At 46.2% G+C, this 19286-nt stretch overlaps 1 protein-coding gene across 3 annotated transcripts in view; it reads right to left on the bottom strand.

Annotated features, from left to right (window-relative positions):
* Positions 1-19007, bottom strand: part of VSIG10 (V-set and immunoglobulin domain containing 10) — a 30894-nt gene extending 11887 nt beyond the window's left edge. For 2 of the 3 annotated variants that reach the window (XM_037511087.2, XM_054695307.1), the window contains exons 1-4: positions 18738-19007; positions 11712-11993; positions 3051-3353; positions 783-1043 (exon numbers count right to left, since the gene is read on the bottom strand). In XM_037511087.2, coding sequence (XP_037366984.1) covers positions 783-1043; positions 3051-3353; positions 11712-11993; positions 18738-18816 — 925 coding nt within the window. In that variant the 5' untranslated portion in view covers positions 18817-19007. The remainder of the gene's footprint in view (positions 1-782; positions 1044-3050; positions 3354-11711; positions 11994-18737) is intronic. The other variant, XM_054695308.1, reaches the window with a different exon arrangement.
* Positions 19008-19286: the final 279 nt, after the last annotated feature.

Below are 19286 nucleotides of genomic sequence, written 5' to 3'. Positions count from 1 at the left end.
CTCCAGAAGAATTTATGTTCTGTGAAAGAGGAGTGGTTGTGGTTTTAAAAATAGGTCCAGAAATTCCTCCCTTCAAAAAGTGGAGCTTAGTTCTCTTCACTTCCCTTGAAAGTGAATGTTTCACTTGCAGTGAACAGAATGGGGCAGAACGGATTCTATGTGATCTCTGAGGCTAGGCCATAAAAAGGATAACATCTACCTGGCTTGCTCCCTCTTTGCCACTTGCACTGGGGGAAGCCAGCCACAGGCTATGAGGACACTCAGGCAGAAATGTGGCGGGACCGCCGTGTAGAGGAAGCACTTGCCAGGTGTGTGTGAGTGGAAGTGGATCCTTCAGATGATTTTAGCCCTTCCAACTGAATATTCCAGTGAGATCCCAGGCATTAAGGAGCCAACACAAACCATCTCTGCTGTGCCCACCCTAATTCCTGGCCCACAGAAATGATGAGATAATAAATTATTTTTTTAAGCAATTAAGTTTGGGGGCAATTTGTTATGTGACAAGATAATAGCTAATAAATGAACTTTGTGTTGTTCACTGCTCCATCTCCAGTACCTAGAAACAGCATATCAGGTGCTTAGACCTGTCAAGTGAAAATGCCTTGGACTAGGACCAAGAAGCTTGGTTAAACGTCTTTAGAGTCTGAAAGAAAGGAAACAAAGCAAAAGGAAGAAAGGGTAGAGATTCTGGGATTTCTTTTCCAGATCTTCTTTCAAACGGTCCTTTCAAAAGAAAGGAAGGTGGGTGAATCCCAACCCAGGGACAGACAGGCCAGACTTACTGATTTGCACCATGCAGCTGGTTCCCGACTCTGGCCCCACGATGTGGCTCCCAACACACTTGAACTTCTTGCCATCTGACAGCTGGGACTGGTTCAGCCTCTCCACCCCAAGCTGAGACTTCCCCACAACCACACCTCCTGGCTCTTCCGTCCACAGGAAGTTAGGGTCTGGGTACCCCTTGTCCCAGCGACAGGTAAGCTGCAGCATGAATGTTCCTGGTGACATCTCTGCCCAGCACTGAGGGACTGATGGCGGAGGGGCTGCAAAATACCAGAGAACACAGGCTTAATCACAGACTCTGGGACCAGGTGTTGGGCTGACTCTAAGGCTTCTAGAACCAGGGTATCAGAGAAACATCGACACCGGTTAGCATACCTTAAATAGCTCCTGGCACAATGTAGTGCCTGGTAATAGTCAAGTTTTCTCTGTTAGGTGTTAAATCTTCAAGGCAGTGGGGGTAGGGGTTTGGGGGAGTCTCATTCATCTTCGAATTTCTCACATGTGGCTATTTAAACTTTAATTAATTAATTACAAATTTAGTTCCTCCATCACACTACCCACATTTCAAGTGCTCAGTAACCACACGTGGTGGGTGGCTACTGTATTAAACCACACGGAACAGAACATTCCATCATCATGGAAAGTTTTACTGGACAGGGCTGGTCCCTGGAGGGAGATACAGGTGGGAAAGACACTTATTCACCTTCCCACCTCCAACACATTCTTCTCTTTTACTATGTGCATGGATTACTAAAAACACATAAAAATTTAACAAGTTATAAACCTATATTGCCAATGTAATCCATATATTTATAATCTATAAATTCAGAAATATTTAAATGTCCATTATATTATGTATGTATATTGTCATATATTTGTACATATGTCATATGACACACAAATGGAAATAAACTTGACTCTTAAGTGGCTGGATATGTGACAAGAAACGTTAGAAATATACCAAAATAATCATTACAGCATAAGTGATTATTTCCTACTTTATACTCATCTGTATCACAAGCACATATAACTTTGGTATATCCAATAAATGTTATTTATGATGGAGAACAGAGACTTGTGAAGGTGCTGAATAACGCATGTATTAAGTAGTGCATAATTACCCTGCCCACTAATTTGCTGTTCTGATGCTCCCTTTCATTAGAATAAGTTATGAGTACACAGTTCTCATCCAAGGAATCTGTAAAGGTGCATTTGGCTATTGTTTCCTCACTCCCACGAACTGCTGATTCTTAAGAGCACTGGAGGGCCCATTTTTATGAATACAATGTATGAGGATAGGAAAAGAGAAAACAAGTCCTGATAGATGCGGAGAATACACAAGAGATAACAATCAGCATTATTCAGCCATGAATAGGGATGAAGTACTATTGACACATGCTATGGCTGAGCCTTCAAAACAAGATGCTAAGTGAAAGGAGTCACTCACAAAAGGCCCTATTGTATGATTCCGCTTATATGAAGTGTCCAGAATAGGAAAATCCAGAGAGTTAGAACACAGATTAGCTATTAGCTGGAGCTGGGGGAAGTAGGGATGTGCATGACTGCTGAATGGGTATAAGATTTCCACTTGGGGTGATGTAAACATTTTAGAATTATATAGAGGTGATGGTTGTACAACACTGGGAATGTACACGGTGCCTGTGATTTGTATATCTTAAAATGGCTGTCAGGTTATATAATTTCACTTCCATTTTAAAAAAAAGAAAGAGGGCCTCTCTGATGGTGCAGGGTTTTAAGACAGCGCTATCGAGCTATCGCCAGCCACTGCAGCATGCGTTTGATCCCTGGCTAGAGAGCTAACTCACATGGCGCAGCAGATCTCTCCTGCCTCGCCTGCTGCTCCTTTAGCAGGGTATTTCAGTAGATATGCCTGTTCTGCTCCCCACTCTGTCTCTGGTAAATCATCTCACCCCCCCCCCAACTCTGGCCTATACCCAGATGCATAAAAAATCTTATGCATAAAAAATGCATAAAAAATCTTAAAAAAAAAAAAAAAGAAAGAAAGCCTCAGGCTTGGTATTAATTTCCCTATGGATCACAAGGACTCTCCTGTACTCCTATGAACAGCATGTCTCTCGGAGCGCTACCACCCTCTCTAACATGCCATAGCCCCTGGGTATGGATGTGTGAGTCGAGAGAGCTGCAGAAGCACCTTAGAACCCATGCAGCATGCATGCTCTGCAGTTTAAAGGAGGAGGCACTTCATGAAGGGTGAGGGGTGGGGGAAGGCAGTGCTTCTTACGCACAGTAGACCAGGAGCTCGGTGGTCACATTTCGATGTCTCCCGCTGAGCATGTTCTTGGCCAAACAGGTGTAGTTCCCTTGGAGGTTCTGCGACATCAGGAACAGCTTGAAGCTGCTGGCAGTCCAGTTGTTTCCAAAGGGCTCAGTTCTGGAATCAGGAGCCTGGAACCACCACTCAACGATAGGTGGAGGCCAGGAGCTGCTGCTGCAACTGAAATCCACCTGGGAGCCCTTGGCTGCATAAAGGGTCCCATTGGGGAGCGTGCCGGTGGAGGAAATGTTGACCTCAACTTGACAGGGGCCACCTGGGAATGACAGGGGGTGACAGGAAATGTATTCATTACTTGAGAGTTAACTTAAGCTTGTTATTGTTGCTTTGACAAAACTGCACTGATAAAGAAAAGAGAGGGAGCTATGGAGCAAGCTGTATAACACAGGATGCTGCTGAAAGAGCAAGATCCTGGTCTTTTATTGATAGAATAATCATACATCATCAATTACTAGGAGTAGGAGAACAAAAAGAAAAGGTGGGTGAAAACTGAAAAGGTGCTTATCTCATCGAGGGCTTCAGGGGCCATGAGTCTGCTGACCATACACTGATAATCCATTATTATATTAGAAATCATACCCTAGACCCCCACCTATGGCTCCAAACTTATCAACATGGCAGTCCCCTGATCAGTTTCTGGAATATAAGGTCATGTATCAGTCAACAGCATCCTGGGTGTTCCCAATCATGGCTCATTATACATACCCACTGTCCCAGAACAATCAAGCACCCTGCTCTTGTTCAATTTGAAAGGAGCCTTGTAGGGTCTGGTATCCTAGATTCTTTTAGGTCATATAACGGACCGGACTGTTCTGACCTTGTATTGGAGGGAGACTGCAATTAACCAAAATGGTGGCCAAGGAGGCTGTTTAAGTCTAGCAGACCTACATGTTACCAGCTCCCACTGACAGAAAAAAAATCAGGGAGCAGTCAGTGAAGATGACAAGATCTACTGAATACTTACCATGTGACAAATGCTGTGCTAAGTGCCCTCTTGCATTCTCTCATGAATTCCGGCTGAGATTTATGGGAAGGACTGAGCCTTATAGAAAAAGGGAAAATGTAAATGGTTCCCTTTCAAAAACAGTGGTGAGTGGGAAGGATATCTGTGCATTAAAGAGTGATCATAGCAAGCATGAGATTGCTTTCCTTAAAAAGACCTGTTTGCAAAGTTGGCCTTGGCTAGTGACTAGGTACTTGGATTTTAGAACGGTCCCCACCATTCCCAGGACTATGTGCGGGACTCACTGTGTCTAAACTGGACAAGAGTGGTTTATGCTGAACACATGCTTGGTCCCTACATGATCAGCCCCAATAAAAACCCAGGGCACTGAGTCTCTAATGAGCTTCCCTGGTAGACAACACTTCACATGCATTACCATCACTTGCTGCTGGAGGAATTAATCGTGTCCCATGTGGCTCTACCGGGATGGACTCTTGGAAGCTTGTTCCTGGTTTTCCCCAGACTTAACCCCATGCATCTTTTCCCTTTACCGATTTTGCTTTGTGTCCTTTCACTATAATAAATCATATTATATGGTGAGTCCTGGAGGTGGTATAAGGGACCCCAGGACAATTTCATACTGAAAAACAAGAAACATGGGTTCCAGTCCCAACTTTGAACTCCAACTTACCAGCTATGTGATTTGGGGTAAATAATTTAACCTCCATTCATGCATCTGTAAAATGGGGGTGATGCTAGAACCCACTTCTTGGGGTTGTGGTGACAAGTAAATGAGTTAGCACCAGAAAGCACTCAGAACAATGCCTGGCATGTGGGAGGCATTTGATAAAAGCTAGGTCTTATCTTGATCCTTCACATTTCTAAATTCTTTTCCAGCAATGCCCGCCTTCCACTGTTGGTACCATTTATACCTAAGATGCCACATTCCTTTAATGAAATGAATATATCTAACAACTATGATTTCTAAAGTAAATTAGTGTGTGGCCTCCCCTGGGGCAATGCTTGGTTGAAGGAATAATTTTATGACTGCAGATTTTTGAGAACAGAAATAAGCCAGGGGGGAAAGTTATTTGGGGGAGGAAAAGGGTTTCCCAGAGTCCCTCAGAGTACAGCATCTTCTTCCTCTATCTGAGGCCATTAACTATAGAAATGGTAGGTTCCTATAGGGAAACCATACAATGGATCAGAAAAAAGACAAAACTAGCAGACATTCGGCAGGGGAGAAGTAGGAGGGGGTCAAAACAGGGGAGGGAAGGGCCTCCCTGGTGGTGCAGGTGGTTGAGCGCCGCACTGTGAAGCTGTCCACAGCCTCTGCAGCGTGGTTCCATCCCTGCCGGCCGGCGAGAATCCCACATGGCACGGCTAATCTCTCCTGTCTCGCCTGCTGCTCCCCTCAGCAGTGTGTTTCGTCAATCTGCCTGTTCTGTTCCCCACTCTGTCTCTGGTGAATCCGCTCACCCTCCCGCGCATCTGGCCTGTACCCCAGCATTTGTATAAAAAAAAATCATTAAAAAAAAGAGAAGGGAAGAGCACAAGAGTATATGGGGATCATCACAGGTGTCTTGGTGGTGGGAATTTTATAGGGATTATACCTGAGAGGAGAAATCGAACGTTGCACAAAAATGAACAACAATGTAAAAAATATATGATTTTTTTTTAAATTGTGGGTTCCTGAGGGTAACATTCTTGACAATATGACTGTCAAGTGGGGTTGGCCCCTAATAGCTGCAGTGATGTGCTGCAATCATGTCACTTCCCACAGACGGTCTATGGAAAAATTATACTGTGCTTGGGGAGGTGCTCAAATGTCCTGTTCACTGTTGCTGGCTAGTCAGGTATGTGGACCAGCAGGTCTGAGGGCACATCCACAGTTGGCAGGCACTCAACGAAACACAGAGTGCCTCCAGGGTACTGGCAGCCAATGCCCAGGCCAGCAGAGGCAGTGTGTTAGATTGGATGGTCCAGGTTTTACACATAGTGGTCTGGAGGGCTACAGAGCCCAGACATACAGTGTGGACTCCCAGAAATTGGCTGGGTGGGGCTGCTGACCAGCACAAGTCTCACCAAGTAAAGGAACTGGACACAAGTGTTACAGAAGGGAATTTCCATTAAAAGGGAGGTTCCAGTTTCCCTGCCCCACCTAATGAAGGGTAGAGCTGAGCAGCCAGGTGAAGATAGAGGACAGAAGAGAGACACAGTGGAAGACTTGTGGAGCAGACAGACATGTAAAGGGGGGTACTTGTTCCTCGGCTTTAGACTCAGCAGTGTATTTTAGTCAGTCTGCCTGTTCTGCTCCCCACTCTGTCTCTGGTGAATCCTCTCACCCCCCAACACCTCTGGCCTGTACCCCAGTTCTTTTTTACATAAATAAATAAATCTTTAAAAAATATATAATCAGCCTAAAATGACTCTTATGTCAAAGAGACAAATTTTGGTGTGGAAAGTTCCGCTCCCCTTCATTATACAAGTACTAATAGAACAGCCTTGATTTTGCCATTGGTCCAGTCAGCTCTAAAATATTTACTATCTGTCCCTCTACATAAAAAGTTTGATTTCTGTTCTAGAACACTATCTCCTATGGCTGCTGTTTATTTTTGGCAGTGATTCTTGCCATCAGAATTTGCTTCTTTCCTTCCCTAACTACAGGTTGGCCAGTCAAGGATCTTGAAGCATTAATTTACATCTCAGGAACCCACAAAGTGGGAGAGTCCCACCTCAGTGTCTTTGGTTCTTTACCAATGAAAAAGCTATCTTCAGGCATTTATTCTTCATACGAGTCTTTTATTTGAAAAATGACCTAAGATGTACTGACAGTCTCGGCTAATCAGTGGGCATGCCTATAACCCTATCATTGGATAAAATCCTTGGGAACACTTTGAGATTTTTTATATCGCTTTTATAGAGACAAATGAGACAACCCCACCCCCTCCCCTTCTTCCTAGAAGCCACTGATCCTGTCTAAAACAACCAAGAACCCAGAAGTTTCGGCCTCTTCTAAGTCTACATGTCTGCTTCAGATGGACATGGCAAGACTTAATCACCATATCTTCTGACACGCCAACAATCTTTCTTCAGTGTGCCAAAAATTCCTTTTCCTTGGGACCTTATGTTGCAATAAGTACAGTGTCGTCACTGCCAACAAAGAATAAGAGCAAATCCTAGGGGCGCAAGTAATAGGGAAAGGGAACTTTCCTGAACTCCCTTTTCTGGAAGTCTGGAGTGGCAGCCACATCACTGACAGACAGAAGCAGATGGCCCAATAGCCCAACATCAAATGAATCCAAACGGCTCTGGGAGGTTGATACAAACCAGCTTCCTCATTGCCCACTTACTCACTGGTTTGAATGCTCCCTCAAGACTAGTGTGGGAGTGTCGGGGAGAGTCTGATACTGTGTACCTGAAATCTGATTCCCCTCTTCCATGGGCTAATCTTTAGTGTGATAGGCAGCTCTCTAGTGCCTAAGAGACAATCTCCTAAAAGAAGCACAAAGTCTAGTGGAATGTGTGAAGGTCTATGCTGCCTTCCCCTTTCCTCCAGACTTTCTTCAGGCAAACACCCAGCAGTTCTAACCCCGTCTCCCCCCAACTTGGAGGCAGGAGAACACAGGTGAGTCAGTGAAATGAATAGCCATGGCAGCCCATGTCTGCTGCGGACCAAGGAGTTTCTATGCCCTCTGCAGCTGCAGGCCCAATCTCAAAGGCAAGATTCTTCAACCCACCATTAAATTAGTAAGTACCCAGTGCAAAGTCTTTTTGTCCTGGGACCAATGGCAAAACCATATTGTGGGTTCATTCCACGCAGGTTAAGAAAACCTTGACTCCCTAGCAGGCAGAGGCACCAAATGGCACTGACCAGCAATAGAGATGCAGGTGGTAAGGCTATGTTTCTATAGCATCTCTGTCTACTCACACATTCAAAGCTACTTACAGATAGCCAGTCACATATTGAATTCCCGCCCCCCACTAGCTTCTGGGGCCACCTCAGAACATTTCCAAATGTTTCTCCTTAGAGGCTTAAGTTATCAACCGTTATCAATGAAAAGATAGGAAAAGCAAGAGCTTGGCAGGCAGCGTCCCTGACCCTGAAAAGGCTGGAAGTTAACTGACTGCTGGGAACTGAAGATGCATTGTCCCCATCACCTGCTCGACCAGCTGACCAGTGTCACCCTGACCAAGGGCAGACTGTTCTTCACCCCAGGCCGCAGGCTGTTCATGTTTATCTCAGGAATGTGTACATCAAATCTGGGTCTGGGTTCCATCATGAGCCCTGATTTCCCACGGTCCGAGGAGGTCAAGTGACTTCCCCAAGGTCAAAAGATAATAGCCAGCAGGACCCGGATGTGAACCCAGAAGCTGGACCTCAGGGCATACCAGTCCCTCAGCAATACCAAGGCGCTCCCAGACAGCACTTGGATCAAGGATAAGCCATATTCCTCAGTCTTCTGAGGGCTGAGTTCCAATCTGAGATGCCACGATTTCTCCTGTTTGATGCCTGGTGTTTGCTGGGATCTCCTGCAACAGGAACAAGGCCTGAGATTCTGGAGGGCTCTGGGTTGGATTGAATGTTGTGCCTCCCACTGCCTCCCCCCCCATTCAAATACTGAAACTGATCCTCAAAATGATGATATCTGGAGGTGGGGACTTTGAGGAGGTGATTCGGTCTCGAGAGCAGAGCCCTCATGAATGGGATTAGTGTCCTTAAAAGGAGCGGCCCCAGAGTTTGCTTCCTCTCCCTTATTCACAAACCAGGAAGCAGTTCCTGGCCAAACACTAATCTGTCAGCCCTTGATCTTGGACTTCCAGCCTCCAGAACTGTGAGAAATAAATGTTTGTTGTTTGAGACACACAGTCTATGCTGTTTTGGTTAAAGCAGCAGTCTGAACTGCCTGGTGTGTTTGTTCTTTTCACATCAGGAACCCCCCCCCCAATCTTCCAAATATAGAAGTTTCCAAAATACAAACCATACCACAGTAACTTCAACATGCATAGGACCCAAAGTGCCACTTGAGTCTAATTATTTCTCTTTTTTTTCTAGAGAGGCACCATCGACCACGATATTTTTTTCAATATAAGTTCATGTGCTACATAAGAAGGCCTTGCATTGCATTATCTCCCTACAGAGCAATAACAAAAAGAATGTGCCCTCCAATAAACTCAGTCAATGATTAATAAATCAGTATCAGATAAAGTTATCATATATGATTAAAAAAATTGTAATGACCTTACACTTCTGTGGTCATGTTTATAGGAGATGTTTATGGGTAAGGCTGAGTGAGGCTGGAGTGAGGGAGGCCTGCCAGCTCTTCCCGTGGGTTCACAGTGGGGACCATGCATAGCTAGGCCAAAATGGGTGACATTTTTTGATACACCCACATTCATTCCTAGCCAGTCAGCAATTCATCTATTGCATCTCCAGGCACAAAACCACTGTGCTCACAAATTCCACAAGCCTGGGGAGTTGGCAAAACCTTAGGGACCATCCCCCAATTTTTTTTTTTAAGATTTATTTATTTATACAAGCACTGGGCACAGTCGGAAGCGCGGGAGGGTGAGAGAATTCACTAGAGCCAGAGTGGGGAGCAGAACAGGCAGACCGACAAAATACACTGCTGAGGGGAGCAGCAGGAGAGATCTGCGCGCCATGTGGGACCCTCGCCAGCAGCTGGGGATCGAACCACGCTGCAGAGGCTGAGGGCAGCTTCTCAGTCCAGTGCTTAACCGCTGTGCCACTGGGGAGGCCCCATTCCAAAATCTTAACGTGTCCTTAAAGCCTCTTCACCCTCCACTCACAATCATCCAGTAAGTCTTGCTGGCCACCTCCAAAATATAGCTGCACAGACCCTATTTCCAAATATGATCATATTCACAGGTACTAGGAGTTAGGACTTCAACAAATCTTTTGAGGGAATATAATTCAACCCATAATACCGATCCCACACAGGGTCTGGCCTTGTTTCCCACATCTCACACAGCCTGCCCTCTCACACACTGGGTTCCCACCATACCAGCTTCCTCCCCACGTGTTCTTATGCCACATGTGCACCAAGCTCAGTCCCTCTTGCACTAGTTGTAGTTCTGCCTAGATGGCACAACCATTCTGCTTAAATGGTACTACCTCCAAAAGCTTCTCTCTGACCCTGATCCTCAGTCCCCCCATTTAAGGTGTTTCTGGGGAATCACATCACTGCACCTCAATTCTTTGCATAGCACTTGTTACTCTTATTATTGCCAGCTGCAGTTCTCACTTGCTTACTGTCTGTCTTCCTCCACTAGGATGTCAGCTGCACATGGGAAGGGACCTTGTCTGTCCTGTCAATATCTATGGCCAGGGCCTAATCAGTGCCTGGTATCAGACTCTCGGTAAATACATGTTGAATGAAAGAATGAGTAATTATTTTACAGATGAGGAAGCTAAGGAGCAGTAAAGTCATCCCAAATGTATTTCTACTAAACCACATGTGCTGGTCTAAAAATTGGATGTCACTCTAAACCACTGACCATCAAACTTTCTCTATAAAGGGTCAGAGAAGAAATATACCCAGCTCTGCAGGCCAGATGAAGCGTGTTACACCCACTCAGCTCTGCAACCGAAGCTCCAAAAGCTGTCAGAGTAATATGTCAACAAGTGAATGTAGCTGTAATCCTTACTTCTGGCCATGGAAATATAAATTTCACACATTACAAATCTTTTCTTCAACCCTTCAAAAGTGTAGAAAACAGGGAACCTCCCAGGTGGCGCAAGGGGTTAAAATGCAGCACTAGGAAGCAATCCGCTGCCACTGAAGCACAAGTTCAATCCCCAGCCAGGGAGCTGACCCACATGGCTCAGCAGACCTCTGCTGTCTCCCTGCTGCTCCCCTCAGCAGTATATTTCAGTAGATCCGCCTGTTCTGTTCCCCACTCTGTCTCTGGTGAGTCCTCTTACCTCTCCACCTCTGGCCTACACCCCAATTCTTGTATGCATAAGCAAACACATCTTTTTTAAAAAATGTAGAAAACATTCGTAGTTTATAGGCCATGCTAAAACAGGCAGCAGGCTGGAAATGGCCCATTAGCTTGGGACAATAGTCTACCAACCCCTATTCCAAAGTCACTGGGCATTATCAGTGGATATGATAGGCCGTGGTAGGAAGGCACAGTAGTAACAGCAGCTTGTGCTAAGCCCTGTATCAAGCACTACAGCACAAGAGCATACCTGATAGGGGATACAATGTTTTGTCCAGTGTTACCCAAAAGGAAAATGGAATCCCAGAGATATTAATCTACTTTTCATGGTGGAAACATAGCCTTAGAACTGAAACTGTGGCAGTCCAATCTGATGATGTTACACCCTGATTTTGCTACATAATAAAATGCTATCAATAGCAAGGATGATATTAACAAGCTAAAAGTAACAGCTACCTAATATAGCAGGAGCCATTTAAACCACTTTTCAGAGATAAACTGTTATCTATTCTTCACAGCTCTATGAAGCAAGATGTCTTTCATTCCCATTTTACACGCGAGGAAATGTTGGTGCAAGAGGTCACTCAGCTGACAGGAACCAGGGACCAGGAATGAAAGCTGTCAGGTCACTGACATCTAAGCCGCCTCCTGTCTGCTGCTCCCAGCATCTCCCAGTAAGCCCCAGTGCCCTCCCACTCCACTTACTGGCCACCTGCAGCCATACTCGAAACCAGCGAGTCTCGTTCAGAACCTCCTGGCAGGTATAGTTCCCCTCATCCTGCAGGCTCAGCGTCTCGATGTGCAGGGAGCCGGCATTGGCCAGAGAGTAGCGGGGGTCGGCAGGTTGGAGGCTGGAATTGGAGGACAGGAGGAAGACCAGTTCCGAGTCATTCCGGTACCAGGTCACCAGCCCCCTTGGTCCCAAGACGCTGCCACAGAGCAGAGTAACATTCTCGTGAACCTCTCCGATGACAACAGCCTCCAATCCTGTAGAAGGAAAGGTCAGACTATTACCACCTTTCCTGATCTCTGAACACCCCCCACTTTTTTTTTTTTTGCACAGTCCATCTGATATAGGCTTTTTTTTTTTTTAAATCAGATATGTGCTTTTAAGGTAGGTAACACAGAGCCACCATGCTGTTGGGCTTATTGCCTAGTACTATACATTAATGAACTTGCAAAAGACCAAAATCACAAGGAGCTTCAATACCACCCCCAACTGTGCCATGCCTTTCCTGGCAGCACCCTGCAGCGCCCTCCCACTCAGACGCTGGCCTCAGCCACGTTACAGGCTTTGGCCAATGGGATACTACCAAATGTGATGCCCCAGAGGTTTAAAGCACTTATGTAATGCGCCCTGCAGGTCAGGTACCAGGGGGAGGAGGAAGAGGAAGAGGATATGATGCTGACCCCAGGTGTCCTAATCCTCACAGCTGAGGCCATTCTTGATCAGCCTCCAGCCAGCCAGTCCACTCCAAAAGTGTGAGCCCAGGCTAAATAAGCAGAGCCCCCAGACCCCTAAGCAATAAGCATTTATTGTCATCTGTGATTGGTTGTTGCCCATTATCACTGTGGTTATAAAGAACTGATACAGAACCCAAGTGGTTTTATTCACTTAGAAATCCAGAAAGGATGGAATAAGGGCCCTCTGACTTGTTGTGGCATCCCTGCTGTTCTTTCTGTTTCGTTCTTCATCGCAGGCACAACTGATCCTGGAGTTAAAACTCTCTGGACAGCTCATGCAAGAAGAGGCTCAAGAGTCACTGTACACCTACTTTGGTCAGCCCTGTACCCAGCACCCGGGAGACAGAAGTGGACAAAACAGAGACCTTGGGGGTGGGGGTTGGTTTCTGTCCATTCATTCCAGAATGAGAAATACCATGATAGGACCTTCAAGAAGGGGCTCGTAGGTCCATTCTTGAATGGGGTGAATGCCAGTGTAAGGTAAAAAAGTATCAGGCTTTTCTACCCTCCCGCCATTAGGATCAATGATGGAACAATTAGGATCAATTAGGATCCTGATGCATCAATGATGCATCAGGAATGCATGCCTGATGGCGGGCACCTGGAGTAGGGTGTGGGCCTATGTAGTGGGTACACCTGGGCTGAGAGGCTGGGCTTATAAGGGCAGCGTCATGGGCACGCCAGCGGAACAGAGAGTGAAAGGAGCAGGAAGTAGAGGCCACGAGAGAACACCAAAGAGCCCAGAAAGAGTGAAGACTTGCTCCTCCTCCCAGTCCCTCCGGCACCCCTGCCTGCCAAGTACCTGGTAAATCCCAATAAAAGCCTGAAAAAGCCACTGAGGGCTACAGACTCCTCCTTCACCCCGTCTGCCCAGGTCATAGAGACCCTGCCCTGTGGCCTTCCCACTGCTACAGTCAGGGAAGGCTTCCTCCAGAAAGCCACAATGCGATCTGATGGGCAAGTAGGAATTAGCCAGGTAAAAGTGAAAAGGGGGTGCCCAGGCAGAGGGTATATAGCATGCTCAAAAAGCCCAGATCAAAAGGAGCAGCACTGTTGGAATGCAAGTAAACAGGTCTCATTTTAGAGCATCAAAATTAGAAACTTGAGGGTGGGGGTGGGGGGTGGTCAGGTCTCCATCCAGGTGATTCTGATGCTCAGTCAAGAGCAACTGATCTAGCATAAAACTGCCACCTGGTAACAAGAAGCAAATGCAGCCTGTTTTGCTGAGAAGTATCATAATTTCCCAGCCCCCTCCACAATCAACACCCAAATACAAAGAGGCCACAGTCATGGGAATAACAGACAGAACCTAGTAGGGGTCTTTTACTTACGCTGTCACACTCAGGAGATGAGAAAAGTGTGGTGCAAAGAAAGCAAGCACAGTTACAAGGGAAGCAGGCAGGGCAGGACTGGTATAGTGATTTCTTGCTATTCTTCAATCAATGCTTCCATTGAAGTTTTCAAAGTATGTGAGTATGTTAGGGGTTTATGAAAGATGATATTGTTACAAATAAACTGCCTTCAGGGCCTCCCCTGGTGGCCCAGCGGCTGAACACTGGGCTGAGAAGCTGTCACAACCTCTGCAGCTCCAGTTCGATCCCCGGCCACCGGCGGGAGGGTCCCACATGGCACGCAGACCTCTCTTGCTGCCCGCTGCTCCCCTCAGCAGTGGACTTCGGTCCTTCTGCCTGTTCTGCTTCCCACTCTGGCTCTGGTGAATTCTCTGACCCTCCCGCACTTCTGACTGTGCCCAGTGCTTGTATGAATAAATAAATAAATCTTTAAAAAAAAAACAAAACTGCCTTCAACGATGGTACTGGAAGACTGGACAGCCATATGCCAAAGAATGAAGTTGGTCTCCCTGCCTCACATCACACATAGAAACCATTCAACTGGAGCATATATCTAAATGTAAGAGCTAAAACTATAAAATGCTTAGAAAGAAAACCCCAAAGAATAAATCTTTGTGGCCTCGAGTTAAACAATGACTTCTCAGATACGACGCCAAAAGCACAAGTGAAAAAGGAAAATAGATTAACTGGACTGTTAAAATTACAAACTTCTGTGCTCCAAAAGATATTATCAAGAAAGTGAAAAGGCAACTCAAAGAGTGGGAGAAAATATTTACAAATTACAGATGTGGTATGGGATTGTATCCAGACTATAAAGAACTCTTAAAACTCAATAAAAAGGCAAGTAACACAATTTTTAAAGGGGTAAAGGATTAAAAGATATACAAATGGCCAATAAGCACAATAAGCTATCAATCCCTTCACACCTATCAGGAGGGCTAAAATGAGAGACAGAAACAAGTATTGACAAAGATGTGGAGAAACAGGAACCCTTATATGTTGTTGGTAGGGTTTTTACATGGTGCAGCTACTTTGGAAAAGCAGTTTGGCATTTCCTCACAAAGTTAAAGTTATCGTATGACTCAGCAATTCCATCCCTAGGTATATATCCAAGAGAAATAATCTCTACACAAAAAACTTGTATCACAGCAGCGTTATTCAGCCTTATTCCAAAAAGTGGAAACAACCCAAATGCCCATCAACTAATGAATGGATAAACAAAATGTGGTATAGCAATGGAAAAATTATTTAGCCAGAAAAAGTAATCGGCATGCTATGACATTGCTGAATCTTGAAAACATTATGTTAAGTGAAAGAAAGCAGTCAGGAAAGATCACATATTGTGTGGCTCCCTTTATATAAAATGTCCAAATAGGCAAATTGAGGGATAGAAAATAGATTAGCCGTTGCTTAGGGCTGGGGACGTAACTTGTCTGTTAGTGGGAATACATCACTATTAGTGGTAGTAATACAGAGCTTCTTTTGGGGATGATGAAATGTTCTGAATTTTTTTCTTTAAGATTTATTTTTATACAAGACCTGGGGTTCAGGCCAGAGGTGCTGCAGGGTGAGAGGATTCACCAGAGACAGAGCAGGGAGCAGAACAGGCAGATGACCGAAATACACTGCTGAAGGGAGCAGTGGGCATGACAGGAGAGGTCCCCATGAAATGTTCTGAATTAATTCATAGTGGTAGTTGTGCAATCTTGTGAGTATAATAAAAAACCCTGAATTGGGGGCCTCCCTGGTGGTGCAAGAGGTTAAGACGCAGCACTATGAAGCGCTCTGCAGCCACTGCAGGATGAGTTCGATCCCCAGCCAGAGAGGTGTCCCACATGGTGCAGCAGATCTCTCATCTCCCCTGCTGCCTCCCTCAGCAGTGTATTTCAGTCAATCCTCCTGTTCTGTCTCTCACTCTGTCTCCGGTGAATTCTCTCACCCCTCCACCCCACATCTCTGGCCTGCACCCCAGCTCTTGTATGCATAAATAAATCTTTAAAAAAAAAAAACCACTGAATTGTACACGTTGTAAAGGGGTGAATTTTCTATTAGTAGTTACCAGAAAAGCAGAAAGGAGGATGGGTAAATCAGATAAAGGGGTCAAAATTGTGTGGTAAAAGAAGTATGAACATAAGTTGACTTTTAATGATGCACACCTGAAATGTATAAAATGTTATAATGCAATGTTACTTCAATTAAAAATAAATTAATAAAATGAGGGTGAATTTTATGTTATATAAATTATACCTCAGTAAATTTGTTATGGAAAAATAAACTGCCGCTACCTCTGGAAATCCTTCCCAGAGTCCTAGTTATCTGCCTTTTGTCTGGCTAGACAATTCCATTCGAAAGATCAGAAGCCAGTTTGGAACTACAGGATGTCCTGACTTTCTTCCTAACTTGGCCACACCATTCCCAAAACAAGGAAGGCAGAGGATGTCATCAAATGCCAGAGATTCCAAAACAGCAAGAAACGGTTCTGTTTTTAAAAAGCAGGTGAGAATTATTTTTAAACAATTTGGTCTGGGGACCTAATTTCTCAGTGGCAGTCCCTGCTGGGGAAAGGAAGATGAATTGTAGAATTACAGATGCAATGTGTGTTCATGAAACCTGCAGACCTGCCCCTTCCTTGGCTCCTTGACAAAGGAATAAAGGCACATGGAAAAGCTCTGGTGAAACTTTAGTCTTGAAACCTGAACTGACATTTTCTTCTCCTCCAAGGACTAGAATGACATATCACAAAAGAAACCCTTTTAAGGCATTTTACCTCTCCTTCTGTTTTTGCTCACTCCATCCTTCTATCTACTGAAGCTGAAGGTGACCTTAGAGATCCTTTAGTCATGAGATGTGACAGTCCTGAGGACTGGGTTAAAGATGAGGCAGGCTGAGCCTTGACTGGGTAGTCATTGATTATTGATGTCTGACATGCATACAGAAAGGACAATCTTCTGAGATACTACTTCCATGCCTGATCATCCCATCTCCCCCATTTCACAGTTGAGAAAACTGAGGCTTGGAAAACTTACATGATGCACTTAAAATCCCATGCAAGTGATAGGGGGCTGGGATTGCCAGCTCTTCAATACTCCAGGTCACAGGGATTTGCTCTGGTCTTGAATGGGCCAAAAAGACATAGTAACAGTTTTGTGTTACTAAAAGTTATGCCCAGGTATCCAGAGAATTCCCTGAACATCCCCAAATTCAGAGTATGGAAAAAGGAGGAAGCAATATAAAGGATCATTTTCCAATGCTGACCTTGTATTATCATTTACAAAGTTTGGGTTTTACACTCTTATGTTACAAGTGGAGGCATAAATGTTGTTCAGAGTTAAGTGACGGAAGAAAAACAAATTTACACCCAAAACAACTCCTATCTTAACAAACAACAGCACCCTCCCCCCAGCACCATAAACAAAGGAGGTCCTGGCTTGGGCATCAAAACTGGGAATGGCAGTGGAGGAAGCTTCCTGGTCACTGAGTCCTAGTCAACCTGAAAGCCAGTTCATTCCAGTATGATTTTAAACCAGGGTTCTGAGGTCTGGAGGCCCTTGATATTCACAATGCAGTAAACAGCACAGACAGGGAGTCGGAAATAGACTATCACCTTTAACTTCCAGAGATGGTAGAGTAGAGGCTGTTTTCTCTTCCTCCCCCCAACACAGTGACCACCAAGTCAAATGCCTGGAGGACTCAACAGGTAATATCCATGACTGAAGAGAGCCAGGGGGAAGTACTACCACATCAGGGAGAGGTAGACCAAATTTGGGGTCTCATGCCCTATATTAAAGGGCATGACTTCCGATCAGTTCCAGGTGGGAAAACAGGCTGTCTGCTGCCATATCTTCAGATTTTTCTTCAGATAAACTGAAAATGTAGATTATGGGCAAGTTTATTGTTCTAAAATAATTGCCACAAACAAAACAAAATAAAAACTTGTGAGAACCTAGCAATTAGGAGCTTTTCCCACTTGCTGCTAGGAAGCTCACAGAGCAGTTCCTCCAGGAACCTGCAAGAGATCAACTGGGTAGGGTGGACATGGAGACATGAAGACACAGAAAGTAGCAGTGTGCAAGTATTTAGCAAATTACATCACCTCCCTGGTTCCATCTCCTTTCTCTTCACCAGTGTCTCTTCACTGCTTGTGACTCTGCCCTACACACTACAGACCTGAATTTGCTAGTGAATTAAATTAAAAAATAGTTTGCATGATATATATGATATATATGCTATTCTTACATGATATATATCATATATATATTTAGTAAGCAGCCCTCACGAGGGAGAGTACAGATAAAGCATTTAAGATCTTTTACCAATCATGTCAAGTGTAACGGGAAGTTTTTTGTAAGTCATAAAATTATTTCAAGATAAAATCTTTTTTAAAAAAGTGAAGGAGGAAGGCATGGCTTTGAGTGTGCTGGTCTGCACAGGGCAGCATGCAGGTGTGTGCAGGGAAATTCACAGGTTACAGGTGTAAGGAGGGTTCCACCTTGAGCAGAGGGAGGGGGGAGAGCAAAATAAAGGAGCCTGGAGTCTGAGCACCCGTGCAGCAGGTAAAACCAGAACGCGAATTTATACCCGACGCCTTCAAAAACCAACACTTCCAATTTTCCCATCTTCCAAATCCCCATTTTCCATTCCCCACTGTTCCCATCACCTCTCCGCACACCCTTTCCAGTCTCGCCGGCTGCGGGTCCCGAGAGCCGGGACAGCCCGTCCTCCATCAAGCGCCTGGGAAAATTCCTGGCTGCAGAGCGAGCCGAACGGCTGCAAACTCCAGACCCTCCCGGGGCGGCTTCCCGGCCGCGGCCCCCGCCGGATCGGGCGGCATGGACGGAATCCTGCCCCTGGCTCTGCCCTCCCAGCCGAAGCTTTAGCAAAACTCAACTTTTCCCTTCAAATCGCTGAGCCTTACCTGCGGAGACCCAGGGAGCCAGCAGTGCGCCGAGGCACAGCAGGACCCAGGGCGCAGGAGCCCGGCCGCCCGCGGCCATCTCGCCCCAGACGCCGGCAGGGGCCCCTCGGGAAACGCAGGCTCTGGCGGGGCTGCGGTTGCCCCCCAGGGCCTGGCCCCCGTAAGACCAAGCGCTCCTCCCGGCCCCCGGAACCGACGGCGAGGCTGCACTTTCCACAGCCCCCGGGAAGGATGCTCGGGCCAAGCCCGACGTCCGGGGCTGGCAGCCGCGCGGGGCGCACGGCACGATGCTCCCTCCGAGCGCCCGAGCCGCGGGGGGCAGGGCGCACCCCGCCCCCTGAGCCCGCCACCCACTCCGGTTCGCGGAAAACAACAGGGGCCGCGCGCCCGCGCGCCTCCCATCCAGGCGGGAGCCCGACTTCCTCTACCTTGGCCGGGAGGAGGGCTTTACGCGCAGCGCGCCCGGCCGGCTCCAGCCCGGCGGGGGCGGAGCGCGGGGGCCGGGCCCTCCCCAGCCTCCTGCGCCCGGGACGGCGGCTGCAGGCGCGG

The sequence above is a fragment of the Talpa occidentalis genome, unplaced genomic scaffold (genome assembly GCF_014898055.3).
Source record: "Talpa occidentalis isolate TD23 unplaced genomic scaffold, MPIMG_talOcc4v2.1 talOcc4.14, whole genome shotgun sequence".
NCBI classification, from domain to species: Eukaryota; Metazoa; Chordata; class Mammalia; order Eulipotyphla; family Talpidae; genus Talpa; species Talpa occidentalis.
This window is presented reverse-complemented; position numbering and strand designations above follow the sequence as displayed.